The 25939-nt window shown below is 44.1% G+C and overlaps 1 protein-coding gene across 1 annotated transcript in view; it reads left to right on the forward strand.

Annotated features, from left to right (window-relative positions):
• The first annotated feature begins 258 nt into the window (after positions 1-258).
• The window catches only part of calb1 (calbindin 1), a 69342-nt gene continuing 43661 nt past the window's right edge, over positions 259-25939 (forward strand). Inside the window, exons 1-5 of the mRNA XM_085992707.1 lie at positions 259-565; positions 893-969; positions 2635-2709; positions 4596-4676; positions 12381-12437. Of these exons, the coding sequence (XP_085848833.1) occupies positions 478-565; positions 893-969; positions 2635-2709; positions 4596-4676; positions 12381-12437 (378 nt within the window). The 5' untranslated portion in view covers positions 259-477. The remainder of the gene's footprint in view (positions 566-892; positions 970-2634; positions 2710-4595; positions 4677-12380; positions 12438-25939) is intronic.

Genomic DNA, 25939 nt, shown 5'->3' on the forward strand with positions numbered 1-25939 from the left:
GCATTAGTCTTTTGCTCTTATAGTTAGAGTCAAAAGCGTCAATGAAATGTACGCCGTCGCCTCTCCTGCAGATAAAGTAACTTATCTGGGCTAAATGTCCGTCCTCGCCAATGCTTTTCACTATAGTGAATAGTTAACGAAGTGTGGCTGCTCCTCCTTCACCTTAATAAGGTACGAGCCCTTGCCTCTGCATACGATGACTAGTCCATGATGTGACCGTCAGTGGCTTTGCCTTGGCGGCCAGTGCTTGCCGCTCACCTGCCGCAGCTGCCAGCCGCGTGGTGGCAGCTGGCTGGGAACAGTGACGCGTGCGCACTGCGCTCGGAGGGCTGGGCTCCGGCGCACGAGCCGCATTTAGAGGGCGCGCGCTGGCAGGGACCGCTCAGATTGAAAGTGACAGAGCAGGGCAGCGCGGCGCCAGGCAGCTCCGCTTGAAACCTCCACAGTCCAGGCAACTGGTAGCAGCAGCGAGCAACCATGGCAGATACACACAGCCTTTACCTCCAAGGGATTGAAGACTCCACCACGCAGTTTTTGGAAATTTGGCGCCACTATGATAATGCTGGTAACGCTATCGTTTTCTTTTCAAATCAACGAATGTGCAAAATGAATACTTTTAGGTCAATGTATAAGAATGTTTTCATGGCTGTTTTATTAAACAAATTATGTACACTGTTTGAACAATAAATGCCAAAAATAACTAGTTTAATTTCATTCGCATGCTATCAAAGCGTTGGAATAACTGAAATGCAAAATGTCAAATATTTGCTTTTACATTAGAAATGAAACCTGATTACATAAAGTGGGAAATGCGTGGTACATCTAATCTGATTACGTAGACATAAAACTGTTTTAACTTTGTTGTAAGTGAAAATGTAATTTATTGTTTTAGGTCATGGTTATATTGAGGGAAGAGAACTGCAAAATTTCATTCGAGAACTTCAACAAGCTCGAAAAGGCACTGGCTTAGTAAGTGTTTAACGAACTTTAAGGCAATATATTTAGTAGAATAAACACATCGCGCAACATCAAATTATCCAGATGTATATGTGCAGATACACAATAAAAGGCAGAAAGGCTGATTGCAATCAGGGTAATACAGACAATTTTAGGTTTGCAAAGACATGATTGTCGTTTGATAACGTAAATGCAACTTGTTTGGATTTTGCTTGGTTCCAAAGACTGGGCGCGTGGCCATTTCTCGATGGTGGAAGCCACGAAAACCGAATAGCTGCAGAAATATCTGCGTCTCTGAAAGCGACGGGACATACAATGATGACATTATTTTTTGACGTTTACTTTTAGGTGGGAGCATTTTTCCTGCTGTCTTTCTCTAATGTTTTCGCTGATGCGGAGACCAGAAATACCCAATTACTGCTGGTTGGGTCAACCATCAGCCTAAACACCTCACACTGACAACATCTGGATTCTGGATGTCACCTAAAAACGACTGTATTTCTACTTTAACAAGGCGTGAACAAATAGCCAAATCTACTTCTTAGTGACAAAGTTACTGACTAATCCTTTCTCTCTGGCTCCACATCAGGTGATTATTAGATAGTGGCGGCACTGCCGAAACTCTCAATATAGTGTGATTCAATGGTGATTGGATTGATACCATTGCAAACGGTTATCGGTTATAGAACAGAGATCATCAAATAAATTTTACTCACGGATTGTGTTTCTCGGGTAAAGGCATCCAGGAATCAAAGAATTGCAAATATTGAAAACAATTAAATAAATTAATGAAATATTATCCTACATTTAGCGCGTTAACACGTTTGCTAACAGTGAGGTTGACATATATAAATTTGAATTACAGCTAATAAAACCCAGATGTATGGCACCACAGCGGCAAAAATTGGATATTGTGCGCTACTGTTTGTTTCCTTGACTACAGACTCCAGCGGTAGTAATAAAAGGGACTCGGTTATTAATACTGACAATGCCTGGTAGCGAGACTCAATCGCTGCAATTATGTGCCATTGTTTAGTATTCCAAATAATTTGTCACTGATTTAGAACAGTATCTCTCCACCCTTCCACTCGACACGCACCCAGTGAATGAACAGCAGCGTTTCTTTTAATGCTTTATGTTCATTTGATTATTTTCCAAACGGATTCTCATGTTAAAATACTTCTGCTGGAGTGGGTCTGAGAGCGCACCTGGGCGCGACAGAAACGAAATGGACAAGTTAATTAGAAATCAAAGCTTCAGATTTAATAAACAGAATGCAACCCCCATGGCAAATGCAATATAGCAGCATGGCAACTTCCATTAAAAGCTGTTGCGTACATACTTGTGCATCGCCCTCTTGCCCTAACTTCATAGCATGAATGAAAAAGTTAACTAGTTGAAGTGATTTCTATTGTGTATAATCCAATCTAAGGCGTTATATATTGTTTTGGTAATAATTAAGAAAACGTGTTTCATTGTTTTAGTATTTTTCAAATCTTCTTTCCATTCCACATCTTTGTTGTTACCTAACTATGCAGCACGAGAACAATGTTTATTTTATGCACCCCCACATTTTATTCAATTATGTACTTTTCCTGTACACAGCCTAAATAGTGTTGTGTAGGCCGGTATACTGTTGGTATGTTTGGTAACAGGACTAACATGATCAATCCATAGGAATTATCAGACGGGATGAAAGCTTTGGTGGAGAAGTACGATCAGAGTGCTGATGGAAAGATAGAGCTGGCAGACGTAAGAATCTCCCATTTGCTTTAACTTTTATCACATTTATGCTGAAACTTTCAGAATAAATTAATGTGGAGAAAGTTTGATCTCACTGTCGCTTCAATAAACATGCTGCTGCTTACCGCGACTTGTCTTTTACCCGAAGTTTAATACCAACAGTACAATATTGATATTCCTGTGAAACTCTTTGTGATAGCATTTTGATTTTCAAAACATTAAACATCTTCAGATACATTATCAATGAGATTCAGTGCCAATTTCTATAGAGCTACTCACATTTAAAACATTATAAATAGCACAAAGAAATTCAAACAAATCCAAGCAATCAAGAGCAGTGTTGTGCAGATCCTAACAGATCCAATTTGCACTGTTTTACATCATATATCCATGAATCACAATTTCAAATAAACTTTTAAATGTCATTAGCAGCCACTTCACAAATTTAAAGTCACATTCTTATTCCCAAACTTTGATAACCTTGACTGTATGCTTCGGCCTGCAGTAAATAACACGCATAACAAATATCCATTAAATAACACATCGCATGTTTACAATACATGGGTATGATGGTTCAGTGAGTTGGCTTGGTAAGGAAACTAGCTTTTGCCTGCAGTTTCCTTTATGTGAAGTTCTTGGATCTTGGCTGTCTCATCAACAGAAGCATTGAGCAGAAATGAAGCATTTCCCAAAAGAATGAAGAACAATTTAAGAGTGCGTCACCTCAGGACACAATGTCCAGTGGTTGGATACAGACTATTATTGGCAGAAGTCTAACAGCAGATCACTTGTCTGTGCTCACAATGGTATATTGCCATGGGAGCCATAAAGAGAAGAATAAAATGAATTGAAATTGGAAGAAATAATAAGAAGAAATAATTATTTGCACACAATAGCATCAGATGGAAAAAAAACTTCAGAATGCATTCAAACAGCCTAACATCATAATTGTAACATATTTTCAAAACCTCAATTCTCAGTAAAGGATTCACAATCTGAATCAAAATCCCAACTGGGATTTGTCCAAAATGTTAAGAATGGTTGGAACAAAAGTAATTATTTTATTCTGTACAGTTTTCAATGAAATATAAAAAGTAAATGTACTGACAATTTTTGCACCAGTTTCATAAATTTTTTGACTTTAAATGAGATATGTCAAAACCATCTACTGTGACCTAGATTAATATTTATATTTAAGGAAAAAGGTCTCCTGTCTCTGTGGGCAACTGTTCTCAAAATAAAATTGTTTAGACAGTCGGAATCAAATACCAGTAGGCATGCATCTGTATCATAAACTACCCTCATTCTGGCATAAATTTAACAATTTGCAGCTAGATGTCAAAAGGTGACCTTAGGAAATAATGTCATGTCATGCTGGTGCATCAAAGAGTTTGCTTGTGAGGTTCATAGATCAGATGTGTTGTCAGGACAACACAGAGCTCTACAGTACACGCAAGTCCTAACTGGCTAGATAAATTCTAGGGCATAAATCAGGATTATGATATGTAGCAAACACTCTCAATGTATTACATTGATTATTTAAGGGGCTCAGGAGTTGATATGTGCAATAGCAAATCTAGAAATGTCTGATTTTGAAGTGGGAAAATGCCTTTTCTCCAAATAATCTACCTGCACATTGATGAATATATAAATATTTAAATTCTTGTGGCAATGATTTTATCAAAACATGAATAAAATTGCCTCATTTTTCAGATAGTACTAATGCAGGGTGGTTGAAAGCAATGACAAGGAGGCAAGGGGGAGGCAAAAGTGGCAGTCTTATGGAATGCTATACCCTTTTGATTAAGCTATACAGTTTTATATTTTTATCATTTATGTCAATTGAAGGAATTAATTGGAAAACCAAGTGTTAATCTAATATAATATTTTTCTAGCTTGCTCAGATTCTACCTACAGAGGAAAACTTCTTCTTATTCTTCCGGCAACAATTAAAGTCAAGCACAGAGTTCATGGAGGTATCATTCGCACTGATTTTAAATATTTTTTATTCACAGCAGTGACTTTACATAGCACCATATCTTAGAATGTCCTAGCTGAGTGAAGGATTCATATTGCATATACCTTCCAAAAATCTCTATAATATTATCATATTGTCTACATTACTAAAAAGCTTTGATATGTCTGCTGAAGTGTCCAACCCATCCCCTATAAAATGTGTTTTGGAAGGGAAGACTAGACTTTTGCATGTACTAGAATGCACATTATAACTAATATGAAATGATGTAATATATATATATATAAAATGACCAGATGGAAAAATACAGCACATATTTTAAATTCTGATATACAAGCCACATCTGTGTGAACATCACTACCTTACAGAGGTTATTAAAACATGTATGAAAATGCAAAGCCTTAGTGTGCATCTTTGCCTAAATTAAACCATTTTACTCTTGTACTGTGCACTGGTATAAAGATTTCTGTACTTTCCAGATGCACTGCATATATAAAATATCAGTAGGGGAATGATTTCTTCAAATCTATTATTCTTGTAGGTTTTGGATATCTTATTGGTATCACCACCCAATATCAATAAAAATGTACAGCAAGTGTCAGAACATAGAGGGAGCCTAGTTTTTATATATAGTGATGGTTGCAATAACCTTATGCTCCATTGAGCATCTTGCAGGATATACAGAAAGAGCACATTATCTTGGCAGCAACATTAGGTTATATAATTGGGGCAGAAATAGAAAATAATTTCAAGATGGCATCAGCAACATATATTGTGCAGAATACAGTCAGGATTTGCAAAGTATGCAGGCAACACACTTTGTTACTAAAAATACATTATGCAATCTTACAAGTCTTGTACTAACTTTGACCCCCAATGTTACATGCAAAACTCCAGTATGGAGCAGTGAAACTGGGAGATTTGCCTACAATATTTGGAATCAAAGCAGCACAGGCAATCTGAGATCATTCTAGGAGATTCATAAGGTATATATTAGTGTGAAGGAGATGGATGAGCAAGTTTCAAAGGCACGTAACAAAAATAGAGTAGTAATAGTAGGAGACTTTAATTACTCAAATGTGGGCTGGGAAAAGCATAGTGCTACGGGTAGGGTAAGAGAAGAATTTCTGATATGTGCACAGGAGAACTTTCTCAATCAATATGGCCGCGATTTCGCCTGCCGAGGCGGGTCCAGTGCGGCCGGGGTCGGTGGCGGAGTGCAACCACGCTGCTGGCTCCATCCCGCTCTGTGAAAAGAATTTTACACTGATTGGGCTCGTTAAGCCAGCCCATCTCACTAGCCACCCCTCACACTCCCCCTCATCCTATTCCAATCATATCAACTAACAATTCACAAAGGTAGGCACTTGGGTGGTTTAGCCAATGTTCATGTGAAGTTTCTGTTAATGTGTTGTCAAACATTGAAGCCTGTATTTTAACACTTTGCATTCTTGGACAGATTTGTGTGCACCTTTGGAAGTGGCTTAGTGAGTTGCAGTGAATGGTGAGACATAACGGTACCCCCCGCAATGGTGATGAGTGTAAAAGGAATGGCTTGGGCATTATAGGGATGTTTTATGGTATTGGTGTGGGTGGTGCCAATCTGGCACATCATATGGCAGCCAGGGTGTACAATGTCAAGTGAAGTAAATCTGGCTATGGTGAGGACATCCCTGGCGTCACGGGCAGCAATGAGGTCGGATGTTGATGCCCTCCGTCCTGTGTAGCACCAGCTGATTGTGGAGAAGTTTGGTGTTGTTGGAGCTGCTGGTGTGCCTGCTGCTGCTGGTGTTGGGGCTGATCGTGGTGGGATTCTGAGGACCAAGGTGAGATTTTTTCAAGGGCATGATGCTGATGGAATAGATGGCAGTTGAGGTTGAGATGACAGAAGCGACCTGTCCATGGTGAGATAAGTTGTTCCAATGAGATGACGCTGGATAGAGAGTTTGCTCCAAACACTTGCAAGCTGCATAAAGCTCAATCTGTCTTCCAAATGCAATAAGCAACAGCTTCTAACCTTGGAAAGTGAAGAGCTATGAAATGGGAGTTTTTATAGACCATTTGCAGCTGTCAAGTTGAGAAATCATCCCATGCTGACACAGCACCCGACCTCCTTACCTGACGTGATCCCCGAGCAGCGGGGAAACTGTTGGCGAGCTCTAAAAATCTAAAGGTAAGCTTAAAATAATACTTAATCTTAACAATCCAGCTTATGATCTAAATTGCCTCCCCCGCCGCTTGGTGTCGGGTCTGTTCTGCAATGACAGATCCGACATCTGGGAGGTTGGCGTGGAGGTGGTTTGACAGTGGGGTCCCTACCCACTGTCAAAAACATTTTTTTCCCCAGCCAACCTGCCACCAAACATGCTCCCTGACCCCCTCCCCCGAAAAGTTCCGGCCTATGTCTCCAGTCCAACAACGAAGGAAGCAGTGTTGGATCTGGTTCTGGGAAATGAAGTAGGGTAAGTGAAGTGTGTTACAGTAGGAGATCATCTCATTAACAGTGACCACACCATAATTCGATTTAAAGTCATTATGGAAAGAGACTAGAAAATATCGAAGGTAAAAATGCTCAACTGTGGAATAGCTCATTTCAGGGATTTAAGAAGGGACCTCGCACAGGTAGATTGGAAAAGGATGTAAAGCAGTACCGGAGTAATGGAGAGCTTTCAGGGAAGAGATAGTTCAGATATAAACTAAGCATATTCCTTTTGAAGGGAGAGCATTCAAAGCTAATGCGCCCTGGATGACAAAGGAAATAAAAGTTAAAATAAAACAGAAAAAGGAGGCTTATGACAAATGTCAGGAACACGATTCAGTCATTAACCAGGAAGATTATGGAAAGTACAGGAGGGAATTGAAAAAGTTAATACGGGAGGAAAAGAGAGGTTACAAGAAAAGATTAGCAGGCAACATTAAATTGAAGCCTAAAACATTTGATAAACATATAGGCCTAGAAATTCATTAAGGCGCTGCCAGCTTTGCGGACAGTTACCGCCTAAAGAGGGCTTCTGCGCCAAAAAGGAGTTTGCGCTGATATTCAGCGCAGCGGTATTGGCGGCGGTAGCCGTTAGCGCTGCGCCGGCACCGATGACGTCATCGGTGTGCGCAGTGCCCCGGTTCCGCCCCGAAACCGGCCCGATCCCCATATTGAGTTGCGGCCGCCTCCTCCGCAGCGGCCGCAAACAGCGACCAGAAAACGGGGCCGTACTGTAGCCTTAGTGGGGCGCTTTAAGGTGGAGGTGCGGCCGGCCGCTTTTTCGGCGGCCGCCTGCCCGCACCTCCTTCCCCGGCCTCCTCCACCACCCCCCCCCGCGGCATTGCCGGCTGCTTTCCGCGAACCCGGCACTTCTCCGTGGTGCCGGGCTCATTTGCTGGCACTATCCAGCGGCGATCTCCCCGTTGCAGGCAGCTCCCCCTTAAGAGAAGGAGGAGGCCTGCAGTACCGCAGCCTGCCGCTCCGCAGCGGCTGGCGCAGCGGCGCCAAGAGCGCTGAAATTCAGTTTCAGCGCCCCAAGCGGAGGCGGGCACACCCTGGAATAGCGCCCGGTTCCGAATTGGGGCGCAGAAACTTAATATCTGACGATCGCTAATGGCTCCCTGCCCAGCGCTAACTTTTGGGCGCTAGCCAGCTGGCGGGGCCATAGTGAATTTCTAGGCCATAAAGTGTAAGCGGTTTGCTAGGGAAAACATTTGGCCCATTAAGGAACCAAAGGGAAATCTTCATAGAGGCAGAGGACATGGCAAAAGTATTAAATGAGAACTTTGCATCTGTCTTCATAAAGGAAGCGGATAATGTGATGGTTACACTAAAAGAGGAGGGGGAAGTTACAGATAGGATAATAATAGATAGAGAGGATATACTAAAAAGATTAGCATTACTGAAAGTTAGTAAGTCACCTGGTCCAGATGGAATGCATCCTAGGTTGGTGAAAGAAGCAAATGTAAAAAATAGCAGAGGGATTGGTCACAATCTTTCAATTCTCATTGGATACAGGAGTAGTGCCAGAGGACTGGAGGGTTGCTAATGTTATACCACCATTCAAGAAAGGGGAGAGGAATAAACCAGGAAACTACAGGCCAGTCAGCCTAACATCGGTGGTGGGGAAGTTATTGGAAAGGCATGGGTTAACCAAGGAGAGCCAGCATAGATTTGTTAAAGGTAAATTATATCTGTTTAACTCGATTGAATTCTCTGAGTTAATAGAGAAGGTTAATCAAGGTAGTGCAGTAGATGTTGTATATATGGACTTTTGGAAGGCATTCAACAAAGTACCACATAGGAGGCTTGTTAAGAAGATGGAAGCCCATGGAATTAAGGGGAAAGTGGCTCAGTGACAGGAAGCAAAGGGTGGTGGTGGATGGATGTTTCTCAGACTGGGAGGTGATTTGCAGTGGTGTTCCCCAAGGGTTAGTTTTGGGTCCATTGCTCTTTCCAATTTTTATAAATGACCTAGACTTGGGTGTAGGGGTGCAGCATTATAAAGTTTGCAGCTGATGTGAAACTTGGCAAAGTTGTATATAATGATGAGGATAGTTACAGGCTTCAGGATGACATAGACAAGATGGTGAAATGGGCAGAAGCATGGCAGATGGAGTTCAATGCGGAGAAGTGTGAAGTGATGCACTTTGGGAGGACCAATATGGAAAGACAGTATAGTATAAATGGCATGATTTTGAAAAAGTGTAGATGAGCAGTGAGACCTTGGTATCCATATACACAAATCCTTAAAGGTGGCAGGATAATTTGATAAGGTGGTTAAAAAAGCATATGGGTTACTTGGGTTTATAAATTGTGGAATAGACTAAATAAAAGCAATCATGCTAGAACTTTATAAATCACTGGTTAGACCTCCGCTGGAGTTTGTGGACAATTCTGGGCACCACACTTCAGGAAAGATGTAAAGGCATTGGAAAGGTTACAGAGGAGGTTTACCAGGATGTTACCAGGGATGAGGGACTTATGAGGAGAGGTTGGAAAAATTAGGACTGTTCTCCTTAGAACAGGGAAGGTTAAGAGGCAAACTAAAAGAGGTTTTCAAGATGATGAGAGGTTTTGATAGAGTTAATGGGGAAAGATATTCCCTCTGGCGAGTGGGTCAATAACTAGAGGTCATAGATTCACTATCATTGGAAAAAGATCTGGAGGGGAGATGAGGAGCGCGTTTTTCACTGTGTTGTCGGGGTCTGGAATGCTCTAATTGAAAGATGGTGGAAGCTGTTTCCATAAATAATTTTAAAAGTGAGTTGGACAAGTACTTGAGGATGAGGAACTTAGAGTTATGGACAAAAAGCGGGGTGTGGGACTAAGCACAACTGCTCTTTCAAAGAGCCAGCACAGGCACAATGGGCCAAATGGCCTCCTTCTGTGCTGTAAGTTTCTATAATTTTAACAAATCATACAGCAGATATAAATGCAGATTTGAGTCTCTGGCCTGAGCCACATTGAGCAGGAAGGTGCTAGGCAGAAGATTACATGGTCTCTTTAGGGATGGAGGAGCAAAAGTCACAGACATGAATAATATCTGGTATGTCTCTGGCACCTCCTGGAAGCCAATTCTAGAAAATATTGGCAGCAGCTTGGAAGCACGCTGTGCACTTGCCCACTAGGCTGCAAGGTATAAGAGCAGGTGGATGAATAAGAAGATATTTCAAAAAATACAGATAAAGGGGGCAACTTATCCAAAAATATCTCTATGAAAAAGCAAAACAAACTTGGCAAATTGCTGGACAAATATTTAATAAAAATGTTATTAATGTATATTAAATCCAACATACAAAAGCCAAAAGTTGCGACACTCACTAATAAAACATAAAGTGGTTTTGTTGACATGAAGGGCTGGATTTATGAACTTTGGTGGGTCCCAGCCCTGCTGCTGTCTCCATCCCGGCCTCTGAAATGAATTTCTCTTGATTGGGCTTATTAAGCCCGCCCAGCACATTTGCCAGCCAATTAGAGGAAGCAAGACTGGTAACATCATTTAATGATACGTCATCAGCAGGTTTCTTTAATGTGACCAAGTCCAAATTTATTTTGACAATTGTTATGTCAGTGTTCCACAGCATTGAGGTGCTGCAAACACTGACAATCACTGCACAGAGGTGCAGGGCTGCACCCAGGCTCTCCCATGAGTCCCTCTATATGCTTGCGGAGGGAGTCACAGCACACAGGGAGGTCCTCTTCCTTTCCCATGGGTGGAACAGACCTCCCTAGGAGATCAACACAGCCTGGTTGCACATTGCACAGGAGGGCACAAGCAGGGATGTGGTCAGGAGGACCTGGGTGCAGTCCCGCAAACATTTCAATGATCTCAGTAGCTCACGAAACGTTAGTACAAAGCCATGCTCAACCACATCCCGCTGTGTTTCTCATCACATCCCCATCACTCTGGCTTCCCTACCATACTCCTGCACATCCTTATTCACACCAACTTACCTTGCACCTCCACCCATCCCTCTCTATCTACATTATCACATCCCCATCTCGCTAGCCACCCCTCACACTCACCCTCATCCTAGTGCAATCATACCAACTAACAACACACCAGGGTAGGCCCTTGGGTGTTTTATTTCATGTTCATGTAAAGTTTCTGTTAATGTGGTGTCAAACATTGAAACCTTTATTTTCAACACTTTGCGTTCTTGGGTAGATTTGTGTGCACCTTTGGAAGTGTTTTAGTGAGTTGCAGTGAATGGTGGGACATAACGGTACCCCCTGCAATGGAGATGAGTGTGAAAGGAATGGCTTGGGCATTGTAGGGCTGCTTTATGGTGTTGGTGTGGGATGGTGCCAACCTGGTGCATCAGGATGTATAGCATCAAGTGAAGTTAATCTGGCCATAGTGAGGCCATCCCTGGCCTCCCGGGCTGCAATGTGGTTGGGTGTTGATGCCCTGTGTCCTGTGCAGCATCAGTTAATTACGGAAAAGGTTGGTGTTGTTGTTGGTACTGCTGGTGTGCCTGGTGATGCTGGTGTTGGGGCCGATCGTGGTGGGATTCTGAGGACCAAGGCTAGAGACTTTCTAGGGCACCCATGCAAATAGAATAGTTGGCACGTGAAGTAAAGATGGCAGAAGTGATTTTGTCAATGGTGGGAGAGGTAATGAGGTCAGACTGGATGGAGACTTGTGTAAAGACTTGCAGCATCGTGAATCTATAGTGGAAATGCAGTTTAGAGAAGCTAGTGGTTAAGGGAACATTTCTCAATCAGCTGGGAGCTTTGACTTGATATTTGAAGCTGTCAACTCATCAGCTGGTTCAATGGCCACTCCCGTCTCACAGACAAGGTCTAGGCACAGTGGGAAACTGGTGGGTGACCTGTCAAATCCAAAAAGCTGGGGGAAAAAAATTGATAAGTGGTTGTAAACAAGCCACTAATCATTTTAATTGCCTCCCCCGCCGCTGCGTGTCGGGACTGCTCAGCGCTGACAGACCCAACATTTGGTAAAGGCGTGTGGCGGTGGGTTCACAGCAGGGTCCCGACCCGCTGGGGAAAAGAAACACTTTCCCACCTGACCCGCCACCGATCGCACCCGCTGACCCTCCGCAAAATCAAGCCAGAAATGTTGAAATAGATTTTATTGCTTAGAGCAACAATTCCACTATTACAAAATATTTCCACGGTGTTGAGTTATTCTGTGGGTAAATCACTCTAAAACGTAGCTAAATGAAGCAAACTGTGCATCTAAAGCATTTTCTTTTTCAGACTTGGCGAAGGTATGATGAAGATCATAGTGGCTTCATAGAAGCAGATGAACTGAAGGTAAAGGCTTATGGTACATAAGATATTGTACATGTTCACTCTAGTAAGTTGAAACCAGTTGCATGGAAAATGTGCACAATGCATTGGTATGGTTAACTGAGTACATGGTTGGTTACTGGGCAGCTGAACTCCACAACCACAATGTGATGCAGTTGCTCAGATGTATACTTGTGACCTCTGTGCCTATCCTGGTACTAGAGAATGCAATGCTTACTGGTGTAGACACAAAAGCCTAGAAATTCCCTACCTTAGCGCCACGTGTTTGCGCTGAATTTCTTCAAAAAATGGCAGCCGCCTCGCTTCCGGCACGGGACATGGCAGCTGCCATTTTGGTGAGGGCCACACCGCTGCTGTTGCCAGTGCTGGCCTCTCAATGAGCAGATCATGATGTCAATCGGCGTGCAATGCCTGATTTGACGCCACGACTACTATTTTGGATGTTGCCGCATGCCATAATTCCCTCTCCTAACTACGCACAGAAGAACATGCATGTATCAGCCATGCAGAGATGCTGTCAGCGCTTCTGAAAAGGACATGCACATCTTTCAGGTAAATTTGGATTTCAGCTTTTTGACTTTAAAAAAATATTTTGTTGAATTAGTAGCTCGGTGCAATACATTTAAAAAGTTGTTATTGTGCAGGGAGTGCTGCTGGACACTTGAAAGGCTTTGGATGGTAAAGGAAGGCCTCTGAGAAGACAGAAAATGCTGGAGTACACGGAAGGAAGGATGCAACCCAGACAGCCCTTTCTGGCTGGGATATCCGGGGTGGAATCATCCGCCTGTGGTACCAGTGACCCCAACCCAAATTCCCCTTTCGACATTTGTCCAACACCTTCCCTTTGCTCTGTTACTGACCATCACAGTGTCCTCTTGGCCACAATGCTGAAGTAAAAGCTACCACAAAGCAAACTTTCCAATCCAATTTTATCCATATATGCATCCAAATATTACATCAAAAACGTCAACTAATCAACCTTGTGCATTCCCTTAGTGAGTGTCTTGCATGTGCCTTTCCCTATCCTAGTGCTCTACTCCAGTGGCTGCAGCATGGCTGGTGGAAAGCTGCTGACTTTCAGTGGGGAAGACTGCAGATGGCCTTGCAGGAAGAACTCGAGGAGCTGGTAGCTGGGATTGTGAAATCGAGTGACGGTGTTTCTTTTTCTTCACCGCTCTCCTCTCCCTCTTCTTGTTGACCCCCTGGCTGGGCAGGTTGGATTTCTTGGGCGTCTGAAATGAGGAAGGCACAAGGATAGGGTTGTATTAGTCGGGGGGCAGGAAAGCAAGAGATGCATGCTTACACCATGCACAGCAGCTTGTACATCAGTGGAGATTGTGGGATGAGGGTGAAGTGGGATGTGAAAAGAGGGATAACGTATGAGGCTACCAGCCTCTTGTATTCTTTCAGCCCCACTGCTGGCCAAGGGCTCAGCCATGCTCCTGCCAAGAATGGCCAACACCGTCTCCTCCAAGGGGGTGAGGTGAAGCTAGGTATGTGAGATGTGCCATGTGTTTGGTAGAGATTGTTGGTAGGTGAGTGATGGCGTGGTGTGTGGCGGGGGGGGTGACTATTGTGCATTGAGCAGTGTGTGAGGTAAGTGGTACAGTTGGTAGGAGACAGCTTTTGAAGATGCATTCAGTGACCTTGGTCTGAGGTCAAGAAACTGCTTTGGGCACTGGAGCCAAGTCCTGGGGGGATAACACTGCTGACGGTGACAACCTTGGTGATCTGGTCCCGCATCCTTCTTTCTGGAAGGCCTCCTGGCCCCCTCTGGGTAGAGGACCTCTCTTCCAGTGATGACCCCCTGCACAAAGCTGGAGTGCTGCATGCAAGACTCTGGGTGCCCCTTCCCTGGCTTGTAGAGCCATTTGTGTTAGTGCTAAAGCACTTTCACCATTTTATTACATGCAGAAGGCAGTTAAATTTTAATACTTTTGGAATTATGTAATTTTTTTTTTCAGAAGGCAGCTGAGCTCTAAGGGCTAAAGACTGCCTATTTTTAATTGGTTTTATTTAATTTTAAGGGCTCAAAACTGCTTTCTAAAATGACAGCCTAGCCTTAAGAAAATACTGCCTCATTCCAGGGTTGCTACGGCCACGCCACATTGGGCCTCCTGCTGAGTGCACCGCCTGAAGCAGTGAGTTGCATGGTAGGTTCTGCACTGCAATCATTTAAATCGGCAGGCAGCACCAAAATAACGGTGCTGCCTGCACTCTTTTTACAGGCGTAAGTTAATCTCGCCCAGCAATGGCACTGCTCATTTCCAGATTTCTAGGCCAAAGCTTTTTCTTTTTAGACAGTTTATGGACTAAAAATTGGTTATGGCCTGTTTTCTGGCATGCACAGAGCGCCGCCCCAACTGGGAGGCCTGAGGCCTGCCTGCAATCAGGCCTCATTTCAATAATTTTGATGAGCTGCCGGCTTCTGTCACCCATTGATAGCATTCCAATTTTGAATTTTCTGCCTCTCCAGCAGCGGCTCTCAGGTAAGTCCTGGGGTGGGGGCTAAGGACAATGGGGATGGGGCGGGGAGCCAAGTGCGGGCCGGCAGCAGCCCTCAGTAGTGCTATGGACCAGGACTAGCGAGTTTTAAATAAAAAATAGCATTTTTTGATGGTCATTGCTGCTTAGGTCGCAGCAACTGCTGAAGAATCCTGAGAAATCTGCTCCTCATTCACCGATTTAGTGCATATGTAAGGGCCTAATGCCTGTTTCAGGTGGGCGCCACGATGACCTGGGCAGCCACCTATACCAATATCATGGTGCCCGTACCCCTAGCATTGATCAAGTGCGGGGACTTTGTCCCCTGAAATTGGCCCTCGATGCCAATTGTTTAAACTAGTTTACACCTGTAAAACAGGCATTATGAAGTCCAGTCTCCATCCCAGATATCTGCTAATGTCTGAGGTTTCACCTTGAGTATTTTCATTTGCAATAAATAATTGTAACAGTTTGTGGACTGTTAGGGGGAAAAACTCAGTTGGTTTGTGCCTCCCATTAGCGCCATAAGAGGGCGCTAATGGGGCGCAAAGCAACTAGCGCCCGTGTGCGGCGATGTTTGCACCACTCATGAAATTAACTAGACATTTTGCGGCGGCGCTAAACACTACCGCCACGATCTCCTGCGCCGGCAGATCGTGACGTCAGTCAAGTGTGCAATGCCCTGGTAGCGCCCCGGACCGGATATTGAGTGGCGCCACCTGCCGCTAGCAACGACAGGTTGAGGGGAGCATTTTGCAGTCAGGAAGGGACTGGGGGAGCGCTATTTAAAGGCGACTGCTTCCTGCCTTTTTTTGTTGGTGACATTTTTGCACCATGCATTCTGAGAGAGAGAGAGAGAGAGAGAGAGACTTCTGGAGAGATTCAACGCTGTGTGAAGGAGTTTTGGGTACTGAGCAGCACTTTACAGGTTCATTTTGATTTGCCCTTCCTTGTATCAATTTAGAAGAGACTGTGGGCGCTGCACTCTGAGTTCTTTCCCTGGGCCTCTCCATTGTTCTTTCCAGCAGATTTGATGTACAGGTCTCTCCAGGCCGAGATTCAAGGCTGCAATGAGTAGGATGTGGATGGAGAGCAAGATTAACCCTCCCCTTTAAGAACTGGCCGGCGCCATTGTGTCTGTGCTCCATTGCTGACTGACATCACATGAGCTTCGCCAACGCTCTGAGGTAGAGCCTCGCTCCTCGGTCTTTGCGCCTTAAGAGAGGTGTGTAGCGCCTGATTTAGCGCTCCAATCAACTCCAGGGGCGATAAAAGCCAAGTTTGCAGTTGGAGGCGATAATTGGCGCCAGGCGCTAAATTTTGCGCATGGCTGATAATTGCGCCCCAAACGGGGCAATACCAAATTTTTCCCCCTAAGTGTCCATGACATCCTTGGACTAGAATCTAATCAGTTACCAGTAGTTTTATTTGAATTACACTACAGGGCTGAAATTTCATCAAAATATCCCAGAAAATTCAATTACAATAAGCCTGCACAAAGACATTTGCTGTGCACATGTATGCTAACAACACCCAGCTCTACCTCACCACTACCTCTTCACCGTTCCACTACCTCTGATTTGTCACGCTGCTTGTCCGACATCCAGTTTTGGATGAGCAGACATTTCATAGAATTACATCGAATTTTACAGCACAGAAACAGGCCATTCGGCCCAACAGGTCTGTGCCGTGCTTATGCTCCACACGAGCCTCCTCCCATCCGACTTTATCTGACCCCATCAACATATCCTTCTATTCATTTCTCCCTCATGTCCTTGTCTAGCTTCCCCTTAAATGCATCAATGCTATTTGCCTCAACTGCTCCATGTGTCAGCAAGTTCCAAATTCTCACTACTCCCTTGAGTAAAGAAGTTTATCCTGAACTCTTTTTTGGATTTATTAGTGACTATCTTGTATTTATCCTATTTTTGGACACTCCAACAGTGGAAACATCCTATTTATGTCTATTGAACTCTTCATAATTTTAAAGACCTCTATCAGGTCATCTCTCAGTCTTCAAGCTGTTGTTGTTATACTAAAAAAAAAATTCTGATGCAAAAATTGAGTTGGACACTGGAAGAAAAACATCTCAAAGTGCTCACAGAGGTGTAACCAGACAAAAGTGGATGCTGAGACAAAGAAGGAGGGCTGATCAAAACCTTGGTGAAAGAAATGGATGTGAAGAAGGGCTTAAAGAAGGGGAGAGAGATTGAGGGATTTAGAATGGGCATTCCAGAGCATGGGTCTAAATGTTTAAAGACATGGCCGTCAATGGTGGGGGTGAAGGGAGGGCTGGGGCAGGATAGGATACGGGCTGCAGAGTTTGAGGGTGGAAGATGGGAGGTCAGCCAGCAGAGCATTGGAATAGTTGCGTTTGGTGGTGACAAAAGATATGGATGAGGGTTTCAGTGGCAGGTCCGGAGGCAGATGATGTTAAAGGTAGAAGTAGGCAGTCCTTGTGATGGAGGGTGGTCAAATCGGACACCGAGTTTGCGAACAGTCTGAGAAAATGAACGGGGACTGGATGGAACTGGTGGCAAGGGTATGGTGTTTGCGACGGGGACCAAAGACAATGGCTTCAGCCTTCCCAATGCTTAACTAGAGGAAATTGCGGCTCATCCAAGACTGGATATTGGACAAGCAGTCTGACAACACAAAGGCAATGGATGGGTTTAGAAAGGTGGTGGAGAGGCAAAGATGGATGGCATCATCATATATGAAAGCTGACATCACGTCTGCAGATGATGTCACCAAGGGGCAGCATGTTGATGAGGAAGAGCAGGGGGCCAAGAATAACTCCTTGAGGGAGTCCAGAGGTATAGTGCAGGAGCAGGAAGATGTGCCATTGCTTTGACTAAAATCAGATATGTAAGAGTGGAACTGAATGAGGGCAATCCCACTGAGCTGGATAATGGAGGAAAGGCATTAGAGAAGGATGGTGTGGTTGACCATGTCAAAGGCTGCAAAGGGTTTGAGGAAGACAGAGGGATAATGCATCACGGTCACAGTAAAATACAATGTCATTTGTAACTTTGGTGCTGTGTCTGGGACAGGAACCTGATAAGAGGGATTCAAATCTGGACTTGCTAGAAAGATGGGCATGGATTTTGGAGGCGACTACACATTTAAGTACTTTGGAGAGGAAAGGAAGGCTGGAGATGGGGGAGTAATTTGCAAGGTCAAAAGGTTTATTTAAGAGTGGAGTGATGACAACAGTTAGAGACAGTACATAAGGAGAGGGAATCATTTACAATGTCAGCTGGCATGGGGGTCAGGAAGGAAAGGTGGGTGGTCAGCAGTTTATTGGGAATGGGGTTAAGGGAGGAGGAGGAATCATTCAAGCCTTTAATGTTTCTGTTCGATGACCTTTCGTCAGACATCTGATGAGTTAATCCTGTCACTTTATAAATCATTGGTGTGACCGCACTTAAACTATGTACAGTTCAGGTTGCCACTGTACAAATACAGTTATAGAACAGAAGTATAAAAGGACTATTAAAAATAAAGTAAAAGGAACAACTATTAAAGACAAATTAAACTGCCTGTACACAGCATCCAACATAAAACAAGGGAACTAGAGGCAATAATCTGTAGTGGGGAACCAGATGTAATAGGAACAACTGAAACATAGCTACATAAAGAACAGGACTGGCATCTAAATATTGTAGGTTCTAACATAATCAGAAAGGATAGGGAAGGAAGATGGGGGGAGGGTGGGGTGGTTGTTATATTAATTAGAGATAACATAATGGCAGTAGAAAAAAGGGACATAATTAAGAGAATCCATATGGAATTAAATAAAAGATAGGAAGTGATTGGTCACGCTAATAGGGGTATACTACAAATTACCTAATAGTGGAAAGGAAGTGAAGGAAGAAATATGTAAACAAATGTGAAATGAGTAAAGGACATCAATTAATAATCATGGGAGATTTTAATTACCCCCAAATAAATGGCAAGAAGATGTCATGAAAGGGGTATAGGGAATGGAATTTTTACAAAGTGTACAGGACTCCTTTCTTACACAGTATGTAAAAAAGCCCAACAAGAGAGGGAGCACTTAGCAGGCCAGGCAGCATCCGTGGAGAGAGAAACAGAGTTAACGTTTCAGGTCTGGGACCCTTCATCAGAACTGGAAAAATCTGGAGATGTAACAGATATTAAACAGGTGCAGAGACAGGGGGGGGGGGGTGTTAGGAGGGGAGGCTTTTTCCAGTTCTGATGAAGGGTCCCAGACCTGAAACGTTAACTCTGTTTCTCTCTCCACAGATGCTGCCTGGCCTGCTGAGTATTTCCAGCATTTTCTGTTGTTATTTCAGATTTCCAGCATCCGCAGTATTTTGCTATTACAAGAGAGGGAGCACTGTTGGATCTAGTATAATGGGAAATAAACCAGAACAGATAAGAGAAGTCAACATGGGGGAACATGTAGGCAATAGAGATCACAACATAATAAAGTTTGAGATGAAGATTGAAAAGGACATAAGTAAGACAAAGACCAAAGTAATAAATTAGAAAAAAAGGGGATGAGAATGGAACTAGAGAAAGTAAACTGGAGAAATTTACTGACACATATACAACAGCAGTGATCAATAGAATCCAGGAGAAATATATCCCACTAAGGAGATAGTGAGGGTTCCCATAAAGAAAAAGGGTGCAACTCCCAAATCTAGAGCTCCCTGGATGTCAAGGGGCATACAAGGTAGGATAAGGCAAAAAGATAAGCCTAGAGTATAGAAAGTGCAGGGATGAAATTGAAAAGGAAATTAGGAAAGCAAAGAGAGGGCATTTAAAAAATTGGCACGTAATAACAAGGAAAACCCAAAGATGTTTTATAAATACATAAAGAGAAAGAGGATAACTAGGGAAAGAGTAGGGCCTATTAGAGACCAAAAAGTAACCTGTATGTGGAGGTGGAAGACGTGGGTGTGGTTATTAATGAATACTTTGCGCCTGTTTTCAGGAGAGGGATGATACAAGACATTGTAGTTAAGGAGGAGTGTGAAATAAGATCATTATTATAAGATAATTAGATGAAATAAACATAGTGAGAGAGGAAATATTAAGGGGTTTAGCATCTTTGAAAATAGATAAATCCCCAGGCCCAGATGAAATGTATCCCAGGCTGTTAAGAGAAGCAAGGGAGGAAATAGCAGAGGCTCTAACCATCATTTTCCAATCCTCTCAGGCTGTAGGCATGATGCTAAAGTTGTACCGTTGTTTATATAGGGAGAAATCGATAGACCAAGTAATTACATGTCAGTCAGCCTAACCTCGGTGGTGGGCAAATTATTGGAAACAATTCTGAGGGACAGTATTAATCATCATTTAGAAAGGTACAGATTAATCAAAGACAGTCTGCATGAATTTGTTAAGGGAAAGTCGTGTCTGACGAACTAGATTGAATTATTTTGAGGAGGTAACGAGGGTCGATGAGGGTAGTGCGTTTGATGTAGTCGACAAAGATTTTAGCAAGGCTTTTGACAAGCTCCCACATGGCAAACTGGTCAGAAAAGTAAAAGCCAATGGGATCCAAGGGAAAGTGGTAAGTTGGATCCAAAATTGGCTCAGTGGCAGGAAGCAAAGGGTAATGGTTGACTGGTGTATTTGTGGCTGGAAGGCTGTTTCCAGCGGGTTTCCGCAGGGCTCAGTACTAGGTCCCTTGCTTTTTGTGGCATATATCAATGATTTAGATGTCAATGTAGGGGGCATGATTAAGAAGTTTGCAGATAATACAAAAATTAGCCATGTGGTTGATGATGAGGAAGAGAGCTGTAGTGTTCAGGAAGATATCAATGGAATGGTCAGGTGGACAGAAAAGTGGCAAATGGAATTCATTCTGGAGAAGTGTGAGGTAATGCATTTGGGGAGGGCTAACAAGGCAAGAAAATACACAATAAATGGTAGGATACCAAGAAGTATAGAGGAACAGAGGGAACTTGGTGTGCATGTCCACAGATCCCTGAAGGTAGCAGGACAGGTAGATAAGGTGGTTAAGAAGACATACAGGATACTTTCCTTTATTAGGCGAGGCATAGAATATAAGAGCAGGGAGGTTATGCTAGAACTGTATATAAAACTATATAAAACATAGCTAGAGTTCTTTGGAACAGAGGAGGCTGAGGGGTGATTTAATTGAGGTGTATAAAATAATGAGGGGCCTTGATAGAGTGGATAGGAAGGACCTATTTCCCTTAGCAGAGAGGTCAATAAACAGGGGGCATAGATTTAAAGTAATTGGTAGAAGGATTAGAGGGGAGTTGATGAGAAATCTTTTCACCCAGAGGGTGGTGGGGGTCTGTAACTCACTGCCTGAAAGGGTGGTAGAGGCAGAAACCCTCATCACATTTAAAAAGTGCTTGGATGTGCACTTGAAGTGTCATGGCCTACAAGGCTGTGGACCAAAAGCTGGAAAGTGGGATTAGGCTGGATAGCACTTTTTCGGCCGGCACAGACACGATGGACCGAATGGCAGCCTCCTGTGCCGTAAACTTCTATGATTCTATAATTCTAAAGTAAGAACAAGCTAGCCACTATTGACACACCATGGATGAATAATGAAACAAGGGCAAAATTGAAACTAAAGTAAAATACAGTACATACACTAAGTACATGGACAACAAAGGAAAGGATGACAAAAGGGAATACGAAAAGGTTAGGAAAGAAGTAAAAAAAACAATTAAGAAGGCAAAGAGAAACTACAAAATTAAATTATCAAGGAGTATAAAAAGAAATAATAAGGTATTCTACAGACACATAAATAATAAAAGAAAAATCTGGATAGGGCCCCGAAGGGATACACACAATAAACTGACAATGGAATGGCAGAAATATTAAATAATTACTTTGCCTCAGTAGTACCAGGGAGACTAACATGATGGGCATGACATTAGAAGAAGAGATTAAAAAAGATATAAATACATTTAAGATAGGAAGGGGGGGAGATAATTGATAAACTAATCAACCTTGGAGAGGATAAATCCCCTGGTCCGGGTGGATTGCATCCACACGTATTAAAAGTTAGGGATGAGATTACATACATATATATAAAAATTCATTAGAAAAGAGAATAGTGCCAGAGGACTAGCAGACAGCTAATATGATTCCTATATTTAAAAAGAGAGCTAGAACAAGTCCAGGGAACTATAGGCCAATTAGCTTAATGTTGGTGGTAGGAAAGATAATGAAATCCTTACTCAAAGATGCAATAGAAAAACATCTAGAAACTGAAAATATCTCCTCCTTAGGTGGTCCCTCGGAACCGAGGATGACTTGCTTCCACATTAAAAATGAGTTCGCAGGTGACTGATGAGTCCAATGCGGGACCTACAGTCTCTGACACAGGTGGGGCAGACGGTGGTTGAAGGGGCGGGTGGGTGGGGTGCTTGGGTTGACGTGCGCTCCTTGCACTGCCTGCGCTTGGCTTCCGCTTGCTCTCGGCTGTAGTGTATGTACCTTTAAGAGAGAACTACTTTTACAGCTCCTGTATACTGTAGTACCGGCAGTGACCACACCTGTATATAAGCCTTGAGCAGGCATCTGTACTGTTAGTCTTTAGACTACCCTCCTCCAGTAAACACCTGTTGATTGTTAATCTACAGCCTCTGTCTAGTTATTGAAGAACACCATACCTTAAAATTTACAGATTCAACAGTGGCGATGAGGTCGATTCGAATCTACCTGCAACTCTACATTTCCTTCCAAGGATTCGCTCCGGAAGGACGGTGGAAGAAAGTCGAGGCCAGAAGCACAGGCGTCAACCACGAGCAACTGCCCAGTCATCCGGCAGAGAGAGTGAACATCGCAGGGGAGGCTGTTGAGAGCTGGGCTTGGTTCTCCAGCCACGACGATCCAGCAACAGACTGGCAACAGGTACAGCGCAGACCCTTCCCGGACAGCGGCGGCTGGAGCCGACCGACGGCACAGAAAAGGCCAAGCAGCGTCGACGGGGTAAGAGAGAGGGTAGAGCGCACAGGGCGCAGCCGGGGGTTGAAGACCGAGCGGCATCGACGGAAAACAAAAAGAGAGGGTAAAGCACAGGAGAACGCGCAGGGCGCAGCCAGGGCTCAAGGGCGGAGCAGCGGCCGCGGGGAAAGAAAGGGAGACGCCATTTGAGCCGTGGAGAAGAAGGGAGAGCGTGGCATTTGAGCCGCGGAGAAGAAGGGAGAGCGCGGGAGAAGCCATTTTTGAAGCCGCAGCGGAGAAGGATGAGCGCGGGAAGAAAGGAAAGCACGGGAGACGCCATTTTGAGCCAGCAGAGAAGAAGGGAGAGCGCGGGAGACGCCATTTTTGAAAGTCTAACCACACCCAGGGATGCCGAAGAGTGGCAGTGCCACTGCGTTCAACAATGAAGTCGAAGATTGGGCGACATATGTGGAACGCATTGTGGTGTACTGCAAGGCGAATGAAGTGCCAGATGCAAAGAAAGCACTGGTTTTGTTGAATTCCATGGGTGCAAAAACGTATGGCTTACTGCAAAACCTAATAACCCCAGAGAAGCCAGTGGATAAGGATTTCAAAAGCATAGTGGAAATCCTACAGGACCACTTAAACCCCACACTGCTGCTGATAGCAGAAAGATTTAAGTTTCACAAAAGGAACCAGCAGAAAGTCGAAAGTAATGCTGAGTATTTAACAGAACTGCACAAGCTATCGAAACACTGCCAGTTTGGAATGGGACTAGCAGATACGTTAAGGGACAAGTTTGTGTGTGGGCTTCAAAGTGAAGGAACCCAGAAACGGCTTCTATCAGAAAAGGATCTTACGCTGGACAAGGCTTTCAGCATGGCAGTATCACATGAAGCAGCCGCACGGGGCGCTGCAGAGATACAATGGAGACCGCAAGAATATGGCACCAATGAAATGTCATATGGAGCAGGGAAGTGTTATCGCTGCGGCAGAACAACACACGACCAGAAGGATTGTTGGTTCAAAGACCAAGTGTGCAGACAGTGTGGAAAAGCAGGACACATAGCAAGAGTCTGCAGGTCGGGGAAGAAAACCAGCAGCAAGAAATCTCCACAGGAGAAGTACAAAAAGGTACATAAGGTGATGGACAGTAGTTCAGATGAACAGAAAAGTGATACAGACTCCGGAAGCAAGGAGCTGGGTTGTCTGAAACTACATAAGGTAATCAAAATGGAGGATCACCAGACTATCTGGGTCACGCTCAAGATAGACGGAGTCCAAGTGAAAATGGAATTGGACACAGGATCAGCCCTAACAGTCATAAACCGAAGGGACTACAAGCGGCTATTCTCACATATACCCTTGAAAGCTACAGAGATTGTCTTGAAGACGTACACGGGGCAAAAAGTCTACCCCAAAGGAAAAATAAGGGTGAACGTGATATACAAAGGCCAGGAAATACCAAAAATGGACCTATATGTATTGCCAGGTGGAGGACCACCACTACTAGGACGTGAATGGATCCGGAAGATACAATTAGATTGGCATTCCATACAGGCACTGAAGGTTGAGGCCAAAAAGGATGACGACGTCACACCTGGACGACTGTCAAAAATGCTAACTGACGCACAAGAAGTGTTCCAGGAGGAACTCATAACACTAAAAGGCATAACAGCGACGATTAAAATAGAGGAAAATGCAAGCCCAAAGTTTTTTAAGGCCAGACCGGTGCCTTATGCGATCCGACCAGCCGTCGAAGCAGAGCTGGAAGGTTTGGAACGTTCAGGAGTACTGTCCAAAGTGGACTGGAGCGAGTGGGCTACACCCATCGTTCCTGTAATGAAGAGGTCGTTGAGTAATACGCCTGGGGAACCAAAGAAGGTCCGCATCTGTGGGGATTTTAAGGTGACAGTGAACCCAGTCCTTCACACGGTACAATATCCGCTTCCACGGATTGAAGATATTTTCGCCTCGCTATCTGGAGGTAAACGCTTCACTAAGATTGATCTGGCCCAGGCGTACCTGCAAATGGAGGTAGAAGAAGCCTCAAAACAATACCTCACGATCAACACTCATAAAGGTCTCTACCAATACAACCGGCTGGTGTTCGGGGTAGCATCGGCTCCGGCTATTTGGCAAAGGGCAATGGATCAAGTCCTGCAAGGGATTTCAAGGGCCCAGTGTTATTTGGACGACATCCTGGTCACGGGCGAAAATGACAGTGATCACCTCGCCAACCTGGAGAAGGTGCTCACTAGATTAAAGGAATATGGGCTACGAGCTAATCGCCACAAGTGCGAGTTTTTCCAGAAGCAGATCTCGTATTGGGGCCACGTTATTGATGAAGAGGGGTTACATCAGTCCCCTGAAAAGATTGAGGCAGTAGTCAAGGCTCCAGCACCGGAAAATGTGTCACAACTGAGGTCGTTCCTCGGGCTGGTGAACGACTACCATAAGTTCTTACCAAATTTGTCTACATTATTACACCCACTGAACACCCTACAGCAACAGGGGGTACCATGGAAGTGGAATGACGAATGTAAATGAGCTTTCCAGAAGTGCAAACAACTGATCACATCAAAAGAGGTGTTGGCCCATTTCAACCCAGCACTACCAATTCGGTTGGCGTGTGATGCATCACCCTATGGTATTGGAGCGGTGCTGTCGCACAAATTCCCAGACGGGTTGGAGAGGCCAGTAGCCTTTGCGTCTCGGTCACTAACCTCAGCCGAGCGCAACTATGCCCAGATTGACAGGGAGGCCCTCAGCCTAGTATGGGGAGTAAAAAAATTCAACCACTATCTGCATGGGCAAAAGTTCACCTTGCTGACTGACCACCAACCACTTGTCTCCATCTTTAATCCAAAGAAGGGCGTTCCGGTGATGACTGCACAACGGCTACAAAGATGGTCCCTTTTTCTAGGGGTGAACCAATATGAAATAGAGTATAAGGGCACGAAACAGCATGGAAACGCTGATGGGCTATCACGCCTGCCACTGCCTACTGTGGAGGAAACACCAGCAGTGGACCCTATCGAAATATTTTATTCGTCAATAATTGAACGCTTGCCAGTAACTAACGCGGATATAGAGAAGGAGACCCGAAATGATCC

Source organism: Somniosus microcephalus, chromosome 7 (assembly GCF_052327205.1).
Source record: "Somniosus microcephalus isolate GS21.2 chromosome 7, FLI_Smic_1.0, whole genome shotgun sequence".
Classification (NCBI taxonomy): Eukaryota; Metazoa; Chordata; class Chondrichthyes; order Squaliformes; family Somniosidae; genus Somniosus; species Somniosus microcephalus.